The sequence below is a fragment of the Tympanuchus pallidicinctus genome, unplaced genomic scaffold, assembly GCF_026119805.1.
Source record: "Tympanuchus pallidicinctus isolate F22 unplaced genomic scaffold, pur_lepc_1.0 scaffold1, whole genome shotgun sequence".
In the NCBI taxonomy this organism is placed as follows: Eukaryota; Metazoa; Chordata; class Aves; order Galliformes; family Phasianidae; genus Tympanuchus; species Tympanuchus pallidicinctus.
In genome coordinates this window covers 47,332,380-47,352,162 of record NW_026294618.1, presented here as the reverse complement: position 1 = coordinate 47,352,162, position 19,783 = coordinate 47,332,380, and the positions used below count along the sequence as shown (strand labels likewise).

General features: G+C 39.5%; 1 protein-coding gene across 3 annotated transcripts in view; it reads left to right on the top strand.

Annotated features, from left to right (window-relative positions):
- The window catches only part of CEP85L (centrosomal protein 85 like), a 141,933-nt gene extending 126,259 nt beyond the window's left edge, over positions 1-15,674 (top strand). For 2 of the 3 annotated variants that reach the window (XM_052671081.1, XM_052670987.1), the window contains exons 9-13: positions 650-767; positions 1,105-1,155; positions 9,331-9,438; positions 9,798-10,011; positions 11,279-15,674. In XM_052671081.1, coding sequence (XP_052527041.1) covers positions 650-767; positions 1,105-1,155; positions 9,331-9,438; positions 9,798-10,011; positions 11,279-11,442 — 655 coding nt within the window. In that variant the 3' untranslated portion in view covers positions 11,443-15,674. Of the gene's footprint in view, positions 1-649; positions 768-1,104; positions 1,156-9,330; positions 9,439-9,797; positions 10,012-11,278 lie in introns of those variants that run through there. The other variant, XR_008203493.1, reaches the window with a different exon arrangement.
- The last annotated feature ends 4,109 nt before the right edge of the window (positions 15,675-19,783 follow it).

Here is a 19,783-nt window from a genome sequence, read left to right as displayed (position 1 = left end):
AAATCTGTGTTCTTTCTGAGTGAAGGTGAGCAGGCAAAAGCTGTATGATTCTGGGAGCTTGATTTTAGCTGCGGAAGGCCTGAATGTTATGCCTTGGTGTGGAAGCAGCTGGCAGAAATGGCCTCATGACTCCCTGGCAAGCCAGATAAAGAGGGTGTGCAAGGTGGGCTGCCAGTACTCAGTGCTGCCTCACATTCTGGATTCTGCTTTGGGTCACACATGCTCCTGTGACAAAGTTGGATTTTTAAGGCTCCTGTAACTTGGAGAAGCTCAAAGACTGCTCTGACCAGTGCTGGTCAGCGGCACAGAGCAGCTGTGAACTTACACAAAGTTTTCCTTGGTCTTATCTGCCTTCTCCTTATGCCATACTGCTGGATCTGTGCCCTTCTGGAGATATACCATGTCTGGTCCATAAAATCATTTTTACCTAAGTTGACTGTAGTCAGTACCACAGGTACTTCAGTCATTTAGGGTTTCTGTTTCATTTATCCACTGTTGGTTTGCTCATTCATTAGGCTGGATTCTGCTAGTGTTATGATTTTGCAGTTCTGTTTGGAAAATGGTAAAACTTCCTCTTTTTTTGCCAGAACATAAAGCTTTTCTGCATTTTCTCAGTACAGTCAATTCTTTTTTTTATATTGAATGGCAGCTTGCAGCAGAAAGTAGAAAAGTGCCTGGAAGATGGTATTCGCCTTCCAATGTTGGACACAAAGCAGCTTCAGAATGAGAATGAATGTCTCAAAGAAAAGAACGAAAAAGCCAGTAAGGTTAGTCTGCAAACTACATGTGGTATTTTTGACCTTGAATCCTGTATTTGCTTTTTGTTTGTTATTTTGTTTTTTACTTTAGGAACAATTATCTCTGTAACAAATTATACATTTATTGCTAAATCTGTTTTTTCTTCAATATCTGCTTCTGTTCAGTTGAATTATTTTGTATTTATTTGCAGTTGTATGAGAGTTAAACTCTGTCTTGTCATTTGGTTTTTCAAAGATATCATGTAAAATCTGTGGCTACACACCTCTAAGTTGATTTAAAGAAAAAAAAAAAAGCCACAGGCTTTAGAGTTTCAAGCCTATTAAATTACTCAATTTTATATTCTAGGTCATAGACAATCAACAAAAACAGATAGAGGGACTGATTTTAGATATCCAGGTAAGAAAGAAAGTTTATTCTGTTTACTCTGCCCATGTTTACTTCATAAAGATGACATCCAAATAGGATGTAAAGACAGAAATACTAGAATTTAATCTTACAGACTGTGGTCGGCCCATGTTCTCTTGCAAGCTTTATAATGTATTTGTTATTGAAGTTTGTAGGGTTTAACACTCTTCAGATACTTATAAAGTGGTAAGCTGTTGCTATATAGCATTTTTATTCAGCTGGTCTAGTAGATGTCATATCAGAACTATGTATTTCAAGTTTGAGAACTGCATTTTGTGAAGCATCTCATCAAATGTTGGGACTCGATAATCCGAAGTACAAAAAGTGACATTGAGCTTCACTGCTGAGATCCCTAGCAAAATGAGTGCCTTTTTATACCATGCAATTTCACAGAGTTAAAATGGATTTGTCTTCTGATATATTGCTCACTTAAGTGTTCTCTTGGTGGATCTTGGACACCCAGGATTTTTCAAGACATTAGAGGTTACTAGAAGTCAGTTGCAGCTCTGTGGATCAGATTAACACATCAAGTTCTTGATCCTTGAAAGGTGCCTGGTGACCAGTGTTTGTTATGGAGAAAAGGAAACATTATACAGGATATAAGGAAGAAAGTATGACTAGCTCTAGAAGAAGCTGAACATTAAAAACAATAAGTAAACATCTGTTTTCGTTAAATATTGAAGCCAAATTCAATAAATTCCAGTTTCTGTGATCTTCCAGATTGGTATTTGTCTCTAGATTTCTTCTTCCCATACTCTGCAGCAAAAATTAAATTACAGGCTTGACCCCTGAGGGTGAAGAGGGTATCTCTACTTGGGCTCCAGTGTGCTTTAGGTTTGGGAGAAGAACAAAATGGTAGCTGAATGCCTTCTCCTTCTGAAGTGGAAGGGAGTTCACTATGGAGATAGAATCCAAGTAACAAAGAGATACAAAACTACTTGCATAGCACTTGATAGGAAAATGTGCTTTCTCACTTTCACTTCGCACACTGGAGCAGAGTTTTCTTATTTGTATCTGCTGAAAGTAAGTTGTGCAAGTAAACAGCAGGTTTGGTGTCTGTTGACAACAACATTTTTGATTAAATGAACTACAATATATTAAATATATCTGGAAAAAAGCAGTATGGAGTTGCAACATGAAGTATGTCTGTTAGCTGAGAGGCAGAATCAGGCATCTAAGCTCTCCTTGGTTTGAGGACAACAAAATCTATCAAATGGTTATGTTTGCACAGAGCAGCCTGCCGTATGTGGAAATGATGGCGCAGGCAGATGTACTTTCATTATTCAAGAAACAAGGTCACAAATTGAACTCCATAACCTTCTCAAATTCTCCGTCCCTCTCCATAATTCAGTTTAGATTGTTTTGTTGAAATACGCACGTTATTTTTAACCATCCTAAATCCTTTTGTATTTCCTAAATTCTCTAATCTTTTTCTCACCATCACCTTTATCTTGAGGCTTACTGATTTCAGTAGCCATTTATACAGATGTTTTTATGTGCTTATTCTGAAGTGACTTTAGGGATCTGTGACTGGGAAATGCTGAGTAGCTGCAGCAGACTGTGAACAGAGGAGTGTTCTATTCTCTGGAACTTTCTCTTAACTTTCCCATTTTGAGATGATTTGTATAAGGCCAGAAAATAAGATTTGGAAGTGGTGTTAGCCCTCAAATTACTTGCAGACTACAGCAGTTTCTTTGTATCTTTGATCCTCAATCCTTTTCACATTTGTTCCATGGGAAGCTTTGAAAATTAGTTTGTAAGAAATAGAAATCCCTTATTGGCAGAGAGATGTAATTCATCTTCAGTTGAAATCTTATTTTATTTCCCATCTTCTGCCACACTGTCAAGCTATGCTTGAGAATGTCTTTCAGTTTTTCAAGCTGAAAGAAAATATTCTGCTTCAGACAACAGTGAATCGAGCAGTTCTAGCTTCTGTTTGCTCATAGTCATGATGGAGTGATTTTGATCTCTTCCTTATATGGTTTTGCTTGCTTGATTTTTGTTTATTTATTTATTTTCTCCTGACTGTGAGTGATTAAACTTCTGGTTGATCTTGACAAGATGTCATGCTGCATATATTGCACATCTTCCAAAGGACAAAAATGACAACTGAGAGTCTTGTTTGCTTTTTAAATAAAATATTCCTTGTTTACATGATTAATTTAGATATTACAAAATTAGCATTTTTTTGTACAAAACAGCTAGGAATCAACTTATATGGTGCCTGTGTTACCCAAACTACATCTGTCAATCTTGTAAGTCATAATAAACCCAATCTATGCCAGGGCTGGAAATAACACCAAGTTGTAACTTCAGAAAGCAAAAGGGAAAAGTAAGGATGGGTTATAGAGGACTCTCAGAACTGTGAGTATTGGGAAGTCATAGCACTATGGGATCTAGCAAGCTGGTCAGCATTTGTGCTTTTCCTGAGCTTTAAGGTAAGGATAGCATAGAGTGATAGATGTTAGGTATGCCTCTCAGAAGTAACACTTATTTCCATTTAGTAGATGCTGTTAGGTTGCACAGTTGGTAAGCTGACCATGTGCACGTTATTTTCAATATTATTGAAAGGTGATTTTAGAGCAGCTTGCATTGCAAGTTCAATGACAGATGTAATTCTCAAAATATACTGGGAAATGTAATGTTTCTGAACTTGTTCTACCACCATCTGCCCACCCTAAGGAAGGCTACACAATAGAATATTTAATGTCTGTTGCTGACATGGACTTGAAACATGTAAATAATAATTCTAGTGCATGTGTCATATTGGAGCTTGTGGTGTCCCTGAATTTGCTCATGCAAGAGAAATGCAATAAAGACTGTTAAAAAGTGAAGATACTCAGAAAATGGAAAATCAGTGTTGGGTACCTGTCCTTATCTTGTTGCACTGTTCTCCTTGTCTCTAAGCAACTTCTGCATGGCTGCTAACCGCACAAAAAGTCCTTCAGTCTGACTCAATATGGCCATTTTTCTCAGTAGACTGTTTTTAAAATAAAATGAAGGTGATTGTTCAAAACCTCTGCATGTTACACTCATCTTCAAGCGCAACAAAGGAAAAGCATCAAGCAGAGCTACTTCCTGCCCTCTCTTGGCCCGCAGTGTTTCCTTTGACATGGAGCCATGATCCTTTTTCTTCCTCCCCTTCCTTTGTAGCATGAAGCTGTGCTTTCTAGCCACTGCTTATCTATAGGATGCACACTATTTCAGCACTTCCTTGCTAGGGGCATGGTGTGGGTGAACTGAGAGGCACATCAAGCATGTGGAAATGTTCTAAAAACAAGTAGCACTTCTGGGTTCTGCCTTATGATTCCTGTTACTTATGATGAAAAAAAAAAAAGTATTTTCATCTAGATTGAATGTGTAAATTTTAACACCATTGTTTTCTGGCTTTGAAGAAAGCGTTTTGTTTCTTGTGCACCATTGAGCTGAATCTCATTATCGAGAAATTTTCTCAAAGCTGCACACCATTTTCTCCATTTTCTGTTGGCCCTGCACTGCTTCTCACTATTTCCCACCTTGTCAGCAGTGTTCCTATAGCTGGCTGGTCAGTTAAAAGCCTTCTCCTTATGAAAGCCACAAATGTGGTGTAAGGCCGGCCTCAACGCATAAACATAGTTTCCTATGTGTTACAGTCCACAGTATCAGTACCTTGAAAGTTCCATTCTTCATACTGATTAGGAATAGCTTTCACATAAGAGTAAGTTTGGTTTTCTTCCCAAACTGCAATTGAATCGTAGAATAAAGTATCCCAAGTTGGAGGGACCTACAAGGATCATCAAGTCCAAATCCTGGCTCCACACAGGATCATCCAGAATTGAAACCCAGTGTCTAAAAGTGCTGTCCAAATGTTTCTCAAACTACATCAGCTTGAGGCTGTGACTGCTTTCCTGGGGAGTCTGGGCCAGTGTCTGACCACCCTCTGGTGAAGAACCTTTTCCTAACCCAAACCTGACCTTGCCCTGGCACAGCTCCATGCTGTTCCCTCGGGCCCTGTTGCTGTCACATTGAGCAGAGCTCAGCGCTGCCCCTTTGCTCCCTGCAGGGAGCTGCAGCCGCCATCAGGCCTCCCCTCAGCTGATTCTGCACTGGGCTCAGCATACCGAAGGACCTCAGCTGCACGTCATGCACCTTGCATGAGGACCACTAGGTGTTTCACCATCTTTGTAGCTCATTTTCTGATGTTCTTTAATAGTTTTATATCCCTCTTGAGCACACCATCATATTGCAACAATTAAAACACGTATTTTACTCAAGATTGACTTTGATCTTTCTGTAACATTTTGTTTGAGCTATGACATAGAATTCCCTATGATGGAGTTCTTTGTTTTGGAAGAGGAATACTTAGGATTTTAACTACAGAGATTCAGGACCAACCATACTTCTCAAACAGTGTCATTCTATAAATTGAGATCCATTGGTTTGTAAAACATTCCATCTCCTCCTCCCATCGTGGTCTCTGGTTCCACTTTGTGGAAGGTTACGTTCAAAATTGCCAGAGCACACACTGTTGTCACCAGTGCACCAGCTGTAGTTTGAGCATGATGAGATTGGATTTGCATCCAGTAATTGACACAGGTTTTACACATGAATATGCTGAGCTAGGAGTGGAGAAGACACTTCAGATGCAATGTTGTAGCACAGCATCAAATCTGTCAGTAATTAATGGCAAAAGAGGATTTTTTTCATTGTGAAAGATGAAAAAGTCAGGAATACATATCAGCAGTAAACTTTACAAGCATTCAACCTTTTGGCTTGTTTGGGGCTTGCTTGGGGTGCACTGAATGAAGAGAAATGGATTATATTGGGCTGCATGTAATAAATATAATATAGTTAATATAAGTAAGTGACAAAACATTTTATTTTTTAATATTTTTTTATTAAAACACAAAAAGAGCAACAAAAGTATGAAAATAGTGGGATATTTGACCTTGTTTTTTGTGAAACTAATGCATCGGTCTGGTATAGTGGAAGTAGTCGCAATTCTTAGTGAGCTCTCAAGATGTTTGTTGGAGATTTCTCATGAAATTTTACTTTTCCCGTACTTCATCCTTGAATCATAGAATTACCTCAAGGATCATCAAGTCCAACTACAGCCTAACCATAGTACCCTAACTCTTAACAACAGTTTTCTCTTGAAAACAGTTGTTCTCAAATGTGCGTGCTGCCAAAAAACGATGATGTGAATAAGATGCGATTGTGAACTGAGGGGTACTTTTCTTTGGAAAGATAGGTCTTAGAAAAGTCTGGTGGAGAAACATGATTATGAGTTGAATACCTGATTACAACTCTATGTATTCCATTTAAAAATTTGCAGATATATTTACATTATATATATACATTATATTGACTTGAAATGGAGTCACAAATAAACAAAGAAGCGGATAATTTTTTTTCAATATTTTCATCAGATTTCAGTATTTTCATTCAGTGTATTATTCAGAAACATATTCTCAAATTCCTTTATAAAAACAGAAGGCACGTTTTTCGCTGTTCACAGGGCTGCGTTTAGTCAATGTATCAAAATGCATAAAATTATTTACTATAGCTTGAGTATGCCATAATTTAAGTTTCGTTTCAAATGCTGTTATGATTTGGAACATAGCACAGATGATTTTCTCCTTGAAGTGTTTGACTCATCTTAATGAGTGGTCAAATCCGACAAAGGTGGTAAATCTGTGAGCCATTTTTCAGCTTCAAGTTCTGGCAAAAATTTTCCTTTTTACTCTATGAATGACTTGATTTCATTTTGGAAATCACAAACTTTTTAGCACTTACCCCCAACTTAGCCACCTTACTTCAGAAAACTAACTGATGTTTTCATAATTTGCATGCATGGTTTTATGAAACTTCTGGAATTGGTGATGATTAAATTCCTTGGACTTTATGAAATTCACAGCTTTTGATTTGCATGATATTACCAATTTTTAAAGCCTTTGTGCATAAATTTTCTTGATGTAAGGTGCAGTGATATTTCATCAAACGTGATGGCAAGTGCATAATCTAATGTTGACTCTTTAAGTCCCTCTTCTTTACCAACTGTCATCGGAGTGCCATCAGTAGCATTGCTGTAATGAAATTTCTACTGCTTCATACAAATCAAGAGCTGTTGTTGTCTTCTAGTGGATCCAAAGAAGCCATTTCTTCAGTGACATTCATTATCAATTACTCTAATGAAAAAGACAAGTTGAGCCTTATCTATGGCATCAATAGGTTAATCTGCTTCCTCTCAGAAGTAACACTTATTTCCACATTTAGTAGTTGCTGTTAGCATTAAATTTGAAATTAGCAGCTTTACTGTCCAAATTTCTTCTGCTAGATTTTCCCATTTCTTCAGTTTGCCTGGCTACGGTCTGGTGAGACAAACTGATTTTAGAAAAATCTGGTTTTTATCAGGAAAAATTGTATCTGCCACGCTTTCTAGGGATTGCATAATAAATTCACCATCAGTAAATGGTTTTGATTTTACTGCCATCAGATTTGGTACCACATAAAGTAGCTTTTGTAACAGAGTCTGTTTGAGTTGTAACTTTTTTTTAAGGATTGGTTTAGGTTAATGGACTTTTTTTCAGTTCTGCTATTTTGTCTTTAAAAAGCATTCCTTGATATTCATCGAATTTGACAGCAGGTTTCTGCATGTATTGTCTTTTTCAAAGATAATCTCTGAAAACTGACGCGATTTCCTTACGAATTAAGCATACTGCCATGTTATTTGCCTTGACAAGAAGGCATTACTCTCTCTCTTTTTCATTGAACACTCTTCTTTCATCTACAGTTTTTCATTCCTTGGATTCCCTTTTCTTCTGAGACTACATTAGGTAGCTAGAAATATTATTGTCAGTCAGTAATCACTGCATTGAAGTTGCTAAGCCACACAGGCACATGTAATGCAGTACGTGTGAGTTTCAGTTTGACTGTATGCATGATGAGTGGAAGAAGTAGAGTTAGCACTGCACTGCACCCTCCCCTTGTCCTGGTTTCAGCTGAGATGGTGCTAATAGCACACCGATGTTTGGTTGTTGCTGAGTGATGGGTGCGTGCCTGGGCCCAAGCCAGGCCGCTTGGTGGGAAGAACGGCTGCCATGATGGTGTGGGGCAGTGAGTGGGCCGCAGTGCGGGCTGTGCTGGGCCATGTGCAGCCCAGTAGATGTGGGTTGGGCATGCCTGCTATTGCACTGTTGCTAGTATTCAGGTAAGATGATTTGAATCTTCCCCTTTCTGAATTTTAGCAGATGACTTTGGAAACATATAGTAGAGTGAAGGTGTGCGTTTGACAGCTAAAGTAGCTGTGGCCATGCTGAATTCATTAAAATAAAAATAAATAAATAAAATCTTACAGGGAATCTTACAGTTCTTTCCATGTTGCAGGAGTTGTTGGTTTATTGCTGATTATCGCTGACATGGAAGTCGAACTCAGAAAGCTCTAGTTCCTAAGTACAGCAGCATCTGAGAAACTTATTTCTGATTTTATTAATGATGATTGTAATTATTGCATCTGTTAAAAAAAGACAATATAAACTACAAATAAATTATGTTGGTTTTTTTTTTTTTTGCCTATAGTTGTTATTTTAGCAAAGTAAAATTGTAGTACCCTATCCTGATTTATGTTGTGTGAATGCTTTTAAAGAGGATATTACACTGTGTCAGCTACCAGATGCTTTCTTCTCTGCTGTATAATAAATTGAGTAGGTAGATACTATGTTCTGAAAGCTTGTAGGAACCCCTGCCACAGTCTTCATGGAAAAAAGAGGCAAAAATATGTTCAGCTATAACTCTGAAATTGCATAAATGAAGTTAACTTGTCGTTAGTATGCTTTTTTCAAGTGAAATAATTTGGATACAATAAAAAAAATTGTGTGATTGTTTTAGCCTTCCATACATCCCTTATTATCCTGTGTTAGAGTAACATTTTGCATACGTGGTCTGTTTGCTTAAAATCAGATGCTAATACTTTAAAGAATATCACAGATATTTGGTGCAGCTAAGTTAGTGTCCATAGAGCTCTTGGAGCCCAGTTGGACACTATGAAGTGGAACTTGGTAGAAATTCAGGTGTAATTCAAAAGCAGTGAATAACAAACTTAGGAATTTACTGAGGATATGTTTTTTGTCAGCGCTAACCTGCAGTGTGAAAATTTAAAGTGATTACCTGTGCTTTCTTTCAATTTAGTCTGTGCAAGAGAAGCTTTTGCAAGAAAAGAGGACAGTTCTGAAGATGACAAATGAACTTGAAGAAAAAGAAAGAAATATAGAAGAGTTAAATAAAACTTTCTCTGAAGTAAGTAAAAGCTCCAAAAACCCAATCCATGACCATGCCAGCTAAGAAGAACCTCAGGACGTGATTATAGTCACTTGTGGTAGGGCTTTATGAGCTTAGTAGATACTTTGCTGTGATACATGTTGTGCAGAAATATAATAATGCCATCCTTACCTCAAGAAGAAAAAGTTTTAAGTTTGTGAAGGCCACTAAGAGCTGTGTAAAAGCTGTCTATTTGCTGTTCTTTGGAGAGGTCCAGCTTTTATGTATGGAAGTAACTATTTTTATTTACTATTGCTTGTGGTTTGAGACAGGAAATTTTCTGCGATGCTACATGCTGTAGACTAACATGACTCTTTTCTTCTTTATTTCTCATGAAGAACCAAAGACTGACAGAAGAAAATGCTTCTCTGAAGGAGCAGATACGACAGGTGGAACAGTCCCGACAGCCAGTGTCTGAAAAAATGCCTGTAGCAGACCAGTTGTTCAAGGAGATGTCCCACTGCTTGTTTGAGTTGAAAGCTTTGTGCAGTATTCTTACCCAGAGAGCTCAAGGCAAGGAGCCTAACCTTTCCCTACTGCTGGGAATCAGATGTAAGTGATGTTGTCATTCCAGTGCTTACTAGTGTTTTGGACACAGAATAATAGCAGTTTAGCTAAGTGGCACTCTCTTGCCAGGTGGAGAGGATAGTCTTCCCATGACTGTGCAACCAGAGCAGTTGTGCACAAAGTATACTACTGGAGCTCTTGGAAAGTGCTGAGCTGTTAGCACACCTGGGTTGCCAACTGCCTAAGGCTATACAGGTCTTTGTCAGGTCAGGAGGAGATGTCTAGATGTTCATACAGACTCACTTCTGGATATATTCATGCCCTTAAAAAGTAAAGGCATGTATCCTTGTGTCTCCCTTGTGATGCACACAGCAGTCAGCCCTAAGGGTTAATGGACTTTTTCTGTCAACCATGTTTTGCCCTTTAAATTAACAAAGAAGGTGAGGCATAAGCAGGCCATTCTTAAACCCCTTATGATCAAGTGATGGAAGTGTAAGTCTGCTGTTTGAACGTGTATATATCTGATTTCAAGGGGACAGTAGCTGTCAGTGTGTATAAGCCTGGGTACCTGGCATCTCTAGTTTTGATAATGTTAATTCCATATCCTTCTCCACTTCCTATACGAAGTGGATGGAAAGTACATCTTGATGCCAGCCGTTTAGAGATCGAGTGTAGTTTTTGTGAGGTGTTTCCTTTTAACAAGCTTAATGAACTTTTTTTTCCACTTGAACGTATCATATCCTAGTGCTTTCTGAATGTTAATTAGAACTACTCAGACTGTTTGCTGAACTCTACCTTCAGCAAAGTGGGAAGGTAAAAATGCAGTGTTCTGTAGGCACCACATAGATTCATCTGCACTGGAAACCTCTGAAATGCTGTGAGTGCACGTATACCTGTCTCGAAGTCCATGAGATCATTGTCAGCCAGCAGGATAAATAGTGCAACATATCTGTAGTACTATCTTGTAATCTTATATGGTCTCATTTCCCAAGCTTTTCTATCCCTCTTCACTGAGTGGCTAGAAGCTTCAAAAATTGTTATCCTACCCAACTTTTTCACTGTTTTTCACTGTTGAAAGTGATTAGTCATTTGTGAGTCTAGGTGCAGAAAGAAAAGCACGTCTTTCAGTAGAGCAGGGACTGGCTTTAAGTTCACGTGGTACAATGTTTTGTTGGCCTTTCGTCACACTGGAGCATGGTTTTTCTTGAGTTAATTAAAGTGACTCTCCCTTTATTTCAAGAGAGGCCGACTGGTTTATGTATTCAGAGCACAGCTGTCAGAGCTTTAACCTTGGCTGTTGTTTTTTTTGTAGCACTGAGCTGCTCAGCTGAAGAGAATGAAAATTATCACAGCACAGAGACTCTCTCAAAGAAGCTCTCAGACGTTTGTCAGTTACGAAAGGATATTGATGAATTAAGGACGATAATATCAGACCGTTATGCTCAGGACATGGGGGACAATTGCATCACTCAATGACAACATTTCATCCAGTAGCAAATGACTTATTAAATGCTGCTGTGTCACAGGTCTTTGCATTTCTATTAAGGAGCCATATTAGAAGATAGCAACCACTGCACATGCCTCTCTGTGAGGATCATGCATATGTAATCTTGGGAACCGGGTGGGGAAGGGAGAGACATGGTTTGAACAGAGTGGTACAAACTTCAAGAAATCTTTCTTTTCTCCAAACTACTGAATTTAAGAACAAGCTGTGAAGAATTTTTCAGTTGGATTCTGTTTCCTTCATTGGGTTTCCTTTTATTGCTTCAACTAGTTTCTGGAATCGGAGCTTTGGAACAGCCGTGCTGCTACTACTCTCAGTCCTTTCCTCCTTCCAGGGTTTGTGTGGCATTACCTGTGTCCTGAAGTCAGTGCAGAGAGTCAAATGACCTTTGACTGTATGTGGTGAAGATGGGGGCTTCTGAAACTTCACTTAGCTGTAGGAACTGCAGTCGGAACAGTCTCAGAACGCTGCAAACAGTAAATGCTTTTCAAGTTGCCTGAAGAATTTGCTACAGGAAGTATCTTGCTTTTAGTAATGAATGTTAGCTTGTTTGCTGAAGAATGGAGGAAAATCAACTTTCAATTCCTTTATGCACATGAATCCCATAAGATTTAAGCATTATCATATTGCTTTGAGGAATTTCAGTAACATCAAGTCTGTTACAAGCCCAGAGAAAATGGGAGGCGTGAAACTGCAGGGTAGTATATGGCTGTCCAAAAAGAATAGACTGTATTTTAGTGTTCATACCATAATATTTTTTATTTATGTCACCTCCATTTCAAAATGTGGCTTCTCTGTATCTGTATCCTTGGAGACCTCCGATGAGGTTGTAAACAACCTCAACCATTCTTTACTGCAGCTACAAAATGAGTGTTAGGCATTTGGCAAAGTCAGGGCTCAAAACAGAATGTCTCCACTTACCAGTATTAAATTCTCAGTTATGCAAGGACTACAAAATTTTCCACGTTGTTTGGTTATTCTTGATCTCTCCTTTCTTGCAGGAAGAGGTTACCTTAAAAATAAGATCATATTCCATAGTTTGTTCCGTGAGCATCACTTGGCTGTGCTACTTCACTCCTGTGGGCAGATAAAATATTAACACTTCCACTTTCCTGGATCAGTACTGAAAGTTATCTGAACAGTTGTGTAAGATGGTAATTAACTGCAGGTAACGAAAACGAAAATATATGACCTTTGGTCATACATGTGAATTAAAGTTTCAAGTGGCCAATGTGCAAGTCAGTCTGCTGATCTGTATCATGGATAACAGCAGAAATCACTTAGCATAGAGATTAGAATTGTGTAAGTTCTAGGGTGACATTTTTATAGCAACAGTTTTCTGATGACATCTATTTTAATAGAAGGAAAAATGGTTATAACAATGTAGGCTGGATTTACGAATTTTAACTTGGTGTTTTGTTTTCTGTTCACTGTTATGCAGTTACTGTTAACATGTTTATAATTTAGTGTTGATTTTTTTTGTTGTTTGGGTTTTTTTTCTTTGCTGTAATGACTAATTTATTTGACAGTTTTCTCTATCATGAATCTACACATGGACTAATCTGTGAAAAATGGTGTTGCAGTGTATACTGTTGCTACATATACAGTATTTTCAGATAGAGATTAATCTGACTGGCCCAGCTCCGGTGGGCACTAAAACATCCAGATTAAATCTCAAGAGAAATTGCGTGGTATCTCAGCTCGAAGGTTGAAGGAAAAAAAAAAAAGAAGGCCATTTTATTTTAATTTGTTGAATGCTGTTCTTTCAATAGTTTTGAAAGTGTACCGTTACACTAGTGCAAAACTGAAAACAAGGATCTTTGCACTAATTTTCCTGTGTCTCTTGATGCAAAGGCATTGGGTTTTTTTATGAGGGCCACACCTTGTTCCTTTGGTGTAGTGCAGTGGTTTTGGCCCTGCAGTGAAGGAACAGTCCCCAGTCTATGACTTCTGTCTGCTATCAGAAATTCAGCAACAGCGTTTCTAGAAACATTATGTGAAAGTGAACACCAACATAGCACACTGTTACTTCCTTAGATGGAAATGCTGTAGCTATAGAAATGACTGAGCAACACATTTTTCTAAATTTTGTGGAAATAGAGCATTTAATAGAGAATTAGCTAGCAACAGGAGATGTTTCAAGTCTGTTTGTCCTGTTGTGTTGTTGCTTGACTGGTGTGGCTCCACTGTCTTACTTGCTGAATGTACTGCAGAGTTGAGATCAGTAATTTAATATTTGCAAAGCACTTCAGGAGCTGCGATGCTCTATAAGTATTAGTTGAAAGTCCCTCAGGAAGGAGGTCCCGTTGTATTTGTAATACTTTGTTTGCAATGCTGTAATCTTGCATTTTAATATTTTTTTTTTAGGGAACCCGTGATATTTATGTTGACTTTAAGGCACTTGGTTGTTGTTTTGTTGTTGTTGTTTTGTTTTAAATATATATATCAATTGAGTTTACCTGCCTCGGTCAGATTAAAATAGGGCTGTAAGTGGTGGATGGTTGAGCCAAAGATGCAGGCTACCAACTGAATATCTAAACTGATACTGTATTTTGCTTTGGTTTCTTGAAATTGGGCCTGTTGTAGTAGTAGCAGTTACTATATATGCATCACTTTAGAGATGCCTCTAAATGGAATAAGCTTTGTCTATGATATGCATGACTGATTAATTGGTTAAAATGTAGTGTGTGTGAATCTCATTCAGCATATTTAATACACAGTTGATTAATGAATGTTAACATTGGAATTGCTTGGATTTAGTCATGACAACTTTTTGCTGTGGCTGTTAGACAATCTCAAGGGCTGAAAAAGAACTGCTAATGAATGGATACTGTACTGTTCTGTTTGTCAGCAAATTTGTACAGTAATTTTTTGTATAGTTTCAGATTGAATTTGTACAATTCTTTTAGAAGGTATTTACAGTAACTACTGTATTCAAGAATGTATTTTGAAAAAAGGCTTGGAAAGTCTTGGGACAGGCTATAGATGATGCTGTCTATTTGCTATGTAGAAGTCATGCAGCTCAACTGTGTAAACATGATTTAGGTTCCTAGCCACAGTTCTGTCACTGTAGGGTGCGATAATTCTGTGAAATTGCCGACACTGCTGCCACCACCCACCCAGACTTCAACATTTGAAGCTGCTGGTGGCTGTGAGGTAATGGCAGGAGCTGAAGTTTTGTCCTTTTCACTTCAAGATGTTTCTTCCCTTCCTTTGCCCTCACTGCCTGCTTCTTGTAGCACATGTTCTTCTGGCAAAGTAAGAGCACAAGGAAAGAAAGAAAATCCTTCCTCTGTGACCCACTTCCCTAGCACTTGTTCCTTTCACTGGTGTTACATGGGAGATGCAGATGTCATTGGGCTCTTCCCGTTGGTGTAACGAGTTCTGTCAGGAGAGAGGAGAAGACCTGAATTAATCCACTTCTGTTGGCTCAAACCAGTCAGTGGTTATTAGTGAAAGGGATGATTTATTCTAGTAGCTCCTTAGCAATATTAATTCCACAGCTGCATACCTTTGTGCCTTTTTATGCCTGAAGTTAAGTAGAAATTCCCTTTGAACTTTAGATGAGTTGTTAGAATGCTGACGACTGCACCTTGTTTTCCTCTTACCTGCCAATATTTTGTTGGGCTTTTGTAGTAAGAACTCTGCATAATATCTAGAAACATAAGTGCTGACAACAGGTACTAGGTGTGCGCTCGGAATGTTAGCCTGCTTGTAGTATGCAGCTTTCTATGAAGCGTGAGCAGGAAACTCAAAGCATAATGTGATTCTTTTGTGTGTGTTAATTGCAGTATATCATTAGTGCAGTGGGGAGGAGTGTCTGGAGCTATCTGTTAAAAGCACAGCTGACATATGTACTAGATCAGTCCCCAAAGACTGGTAGTTGTGTAAATTGGGTTCAATTTTTGAACCGCTCAGAATACCTCATATGTAAATAGAGTTGTCATGACTTAATCAAAATGTGTTTGTTGTAAAAAGTAAAGGAGCCACTGGCTGGCTCAGCTTTAGGCTTGTTGTTCTTGCCTCATTTTGTAATTTTTTTAAAGTAGGGTTTACAGCTAGAATTTTGAATGCCAAAGTTCTATTTATTAAATAATAATAAAAGTTTTCATTGTTAATGACTGGTATTTTTTCACTGGAATTTGTTTGTTGATGTTTGGGATTTGTATCCACAGAGCAAAAATAAATTTTGTTACAAAATTGATTTCTTCTCTGCTGATTTTTTCCTGGCATTATTTCTTGTTCTGAAACCGAGACGTTGGTAGCAAAACTACTACTTCAGTGCAATGCAGTGATTTTAAAGCATTGTTGATTGTAATGTCCCTGCTCCTTTTGTAAGAGGATGCTGCTGTTTTTCCTTGCCCGTGGAGAGATTATAGATAGAACTTAAAAAAAAAGACTGAGTTGGTACAAACTCGTAGAGAGAACTGTTACGATCATTAGGCTCAGAGCTGCTGGAGCCGTCATCAACAAATGGTTTCCCCAACACCAGTCAAGTGTTGGGGACAGAAAATAAAAGGAGAGGGTGAAGCAAAAGCAGCAGTGCATCTGAGAGAAAGGACACATGGTTTTAATGGTAATTTTTCAGCTATGAATTTTTCAGCACTAATGGATGCGGTCATACTGGAGAGCAGTCACGGCAAACAGAAATCCTTCCTGCATGAAACACCACAGTTTGTCACAGACCAATGAAACCAAGCAGTGTTGACTTCTTTCAACGTCAAATTAGTGCTGTCTGAGGAAAGTGAAAAGTTACAGTTTGAAAAATCTGAAGAGGAGTCTTCCCAAATGCTGAGTAAGTGTGCTTACCTGGAAATGATTTCTTTTCAGGCTGCTGCCCTTAAAAAAATCTTAGGACCCAGCTGGAGCATCAAGTGTTGAGTGGTCTCTCTTGACAACTGCTCTTCCTCAGCCCCTGGCTTTCTTCACTGTGCAGAGTGTAGAGGTCAAGGATCTTTTTCCTCAACCTTTGGAAGATGATGGGAAATTTATTTTGATAAGCTAATGCATTATATATGGTACAGATCACTTGCTTTTCTCAAACCTTGTGACTGAACGTTGAATGATGTGCTTTTAATTCAATTAAAACATGCTGTGCCCTGTATAAATGTATGGAAGGGGCTGCGCAGGTGCCAACTTTCCATAAGATTTCTGAGGGTGACCTTTTGTGAACTGTTCAAAGTCAGGTTTAGATTTCAGAGTATCATGATGAAAGCGCTGCTAACAATAGTAGTGGTAGAAAATGTTCTCTTGCCTTTACACCACAAACAAAATACTAGTCCAAATGTGGTTAGAAATAAAACATCAAACAAGAACACTGCAGGTAACACTATGGCATCTTGAATGAGGACAAATTTGCTGCAGCAAAATCTGCAGTAGATTGTCTGTTGTATATTAAATTAAATGTTGTAAATTAAATAATTCCATCGGGGTTGCTAATGATGCTGGGTCGTTTGTTTTATAAATGAATGGGTTCAGTGTACCTGGAGAAATTCCAAGTGGTGAAGGAAAGCATATAATGAAGAACTATGATATTAATTACATGAATATACGTTGATAGTACATAGCTCATGCATATTTATTTTCCTTTCTGTGAGTTACTCCCCATCTGGGGGCTGCTGCTGCTTCTATCTCCATGGAGCTGAAGCCTCACTTCCAGCCGTGGCGTTGCATGGCTTGTGGGGAACCCGATAGGTTCAGCTAATGCTGCTGGGCTCTTTCGTGGACAGCTTGGCAGCTACCCTGAAGAATGCAGCCCATGTGTATTAATAGACCAGAAAAGTGATTCACTGTTCTATGTACCTGTGAAAGGATTTGCCTGGAAGAAGGAGAAAGGGAACTGTTGTCAAATTCTGTACTGGAGTGAACTGTAATGCTGAAGCTGAGGTAAGAGGATTTTCTGATTGGAATTTCCCCTGAAGGGAGAACTGAGTAGAACTTAGTGACAGAACTAGAGGGAATGGCCTCCACTTGCACCGGGGGCATTCAAGTTGGACGTTAGGAAATAATTCTCTAAGAGAATGGTCGGGTGCTGGAATGGGCTGCCCAGGGAGCTGTCTGAGTCACTGTCTCAGGAGGTGTTCAAGAAACATTTAGATGTTACACAGAGGGACGTGGTTTAGTGGGGAAATACTGGTGGTAGGCAGATGGTTGGTCTCGATGATCTTGGAGGTCTTTTCCAACCTTGGTGATTCTGTGATTCTAACTTGGTATCATAGATACCTCTCTTCCATTAACAGCTGAGACTACAAGCAGCTCCTGACCACCAGATGTCCCCACACCTTTCCTGTCCAAACTCATGGTGACCCTGGGTGCCAGCCTGGAAAGCTGGCTCAGCCCTGCAGCTGTCTGTGGTGTGATGAGGGGAACCTGTGCAGCTGCAGAGCCAGCACTGCCTCCACACAAAGCACCTTCTGGCAGAGCCCAGCCTTCTTTTAAGGGATTTCTCTGGCTGGGACACAAGCGTGGCAGCAAATTGCTTTGGTCTCAAGGAGTGTAAGCCTTGTTCCACAGATGTTGGTGTGTATGGAAGCAGCTATGAAGTCAGATTCACCTCCTCACTGTCTTCCAGTCTGTTGCACGGAGGCAGGGCAGAAAAGTAGTTAGAAGTATTTTGGAAAGTGAAGAAGTGAAGTAAGGAAAGCACAGCACACAGGGCCCAGGCCCCAGCCTCCTGCCACTGCCACCACCTCTGATGAGATGAGACTGCCTTACACTTACAGATCGTAATTTTTTTTTTCTTTTTACTTCCTGTCAATAGAAAATCATAACTTTAATCACATTTCTACAGTTTAAAGCAGTTTTCCCTCCGCCTGCAATATAGATTCTCTTAGGCCAAATTAATTGCTGTTTTCTTTTTATGATGCCTGTGCTGAGAAGGCACATTATGGAAACCAATTTGGCTGAGATTTTTGAAGCTGAGGTAATAATTTCAGCAAGGACTCATTGCACTCTCTGTAATCATATCCCCTTCCACTCATTTTCCAGCCTACTGTAGCCACTCTCAGATGTTTCATGATTTGTTGTTACCTCTAACCTCAATGCTGTCCATGAGGTTTTTGGGGCTGGGGGCAGGTGGGAAGCCACAGACAGAAGAGCTGCCTGCAGGAGGAGGCTGTGGTGGGCACAGGGGCTGCTAATCCCTCAGCGCTGTAGCTGGAGCTGGGACATTGCCAAACCTCAGCCCCTCACAATCTCCTTTTGCCCACCTCACTCGTTGCTTAGGCATCTCCCCTGCAGAGAGCAGTACTGCTTGATTGTGCAGTTGGCCCTGGACACGCTTCATTACACAGGCCTGCCACAGTCACATCATTGATTACACTATCTCCCCTGCCCTAGCACCCATGAAATTGTGGGGATAATTAATGGGATATTTTTAGTTCGAATTAGAGCTTGAAATTGTTAATTAAAAGCAAATTATGATCAATCTGTTTTTAACATCCCTTCCTTCTCATAGTCATAAAAATTAATTACCACCGTAACGAGCCATTCAGTGGCTAGCCCTGTGCTGCCCAGTGACAGCTTCACAGCTGGATATGTCACTGCCTGGGGGCCGCATGCATGGACCCAGCCCAAACTGTGCAGGTGTGCAGAGCTCACCGTGTGCAGTGCTCTGAAGCTCAGCATGTGAACTGCCCCAATGGCTGTCAGAGAAGCTTTGCTTCCCAAGCAGACTCAAACTCAGTGCACGCACCTTGGCTTCACAATGAGAAAGTAAGAATCCTTTGGTTTTAAAAAAAATAAAAATAAAAAGGTCATTCACTGAACTTTGCTGTGACCTTCAGAATGTTGATCCTGGCCTGTAGAAACAGATTTGGGCCTTAAGATACCTCATTTGGGGATTAAACATGTTTCAGCAGCTCTGTCCTCTGAAGCAGAAATACTTCCTCTGCCAAATTGAAATCAGCCATTTCAATGTAGGGCTTTTTTTTATTGCCAGGAGCAAAGAGAAGCTGATGTTATTTCACACTGGAATGGCATTGCATGAGGCTCAAGAGGAAACAGCTTTAAACTGGAAGAGGGTAAATTTAGACTAGATATTAGAAAGAAATTCTTTACTGTGAGGATGGTGAGACACTGGAACAGGTTGCCCAGAGAGGCTGTGAGTGCCCTTATCCTGGAAGATTTCAGGGCCAGGGTGGATGGGGCTGTGAGCAACCTCGTCTAAAGGGAGGTGCCCCTGTCTGTAGCAGGGGGTTGGAACTAAATGATCTTAAACATCCAACCCAAACCCTTCTGATTCTGTTGTTTTCTGACAATAATAGAGCAAGCACTGCAGATGCTGATAACTGACCCATATTGGGGGATGGGGAC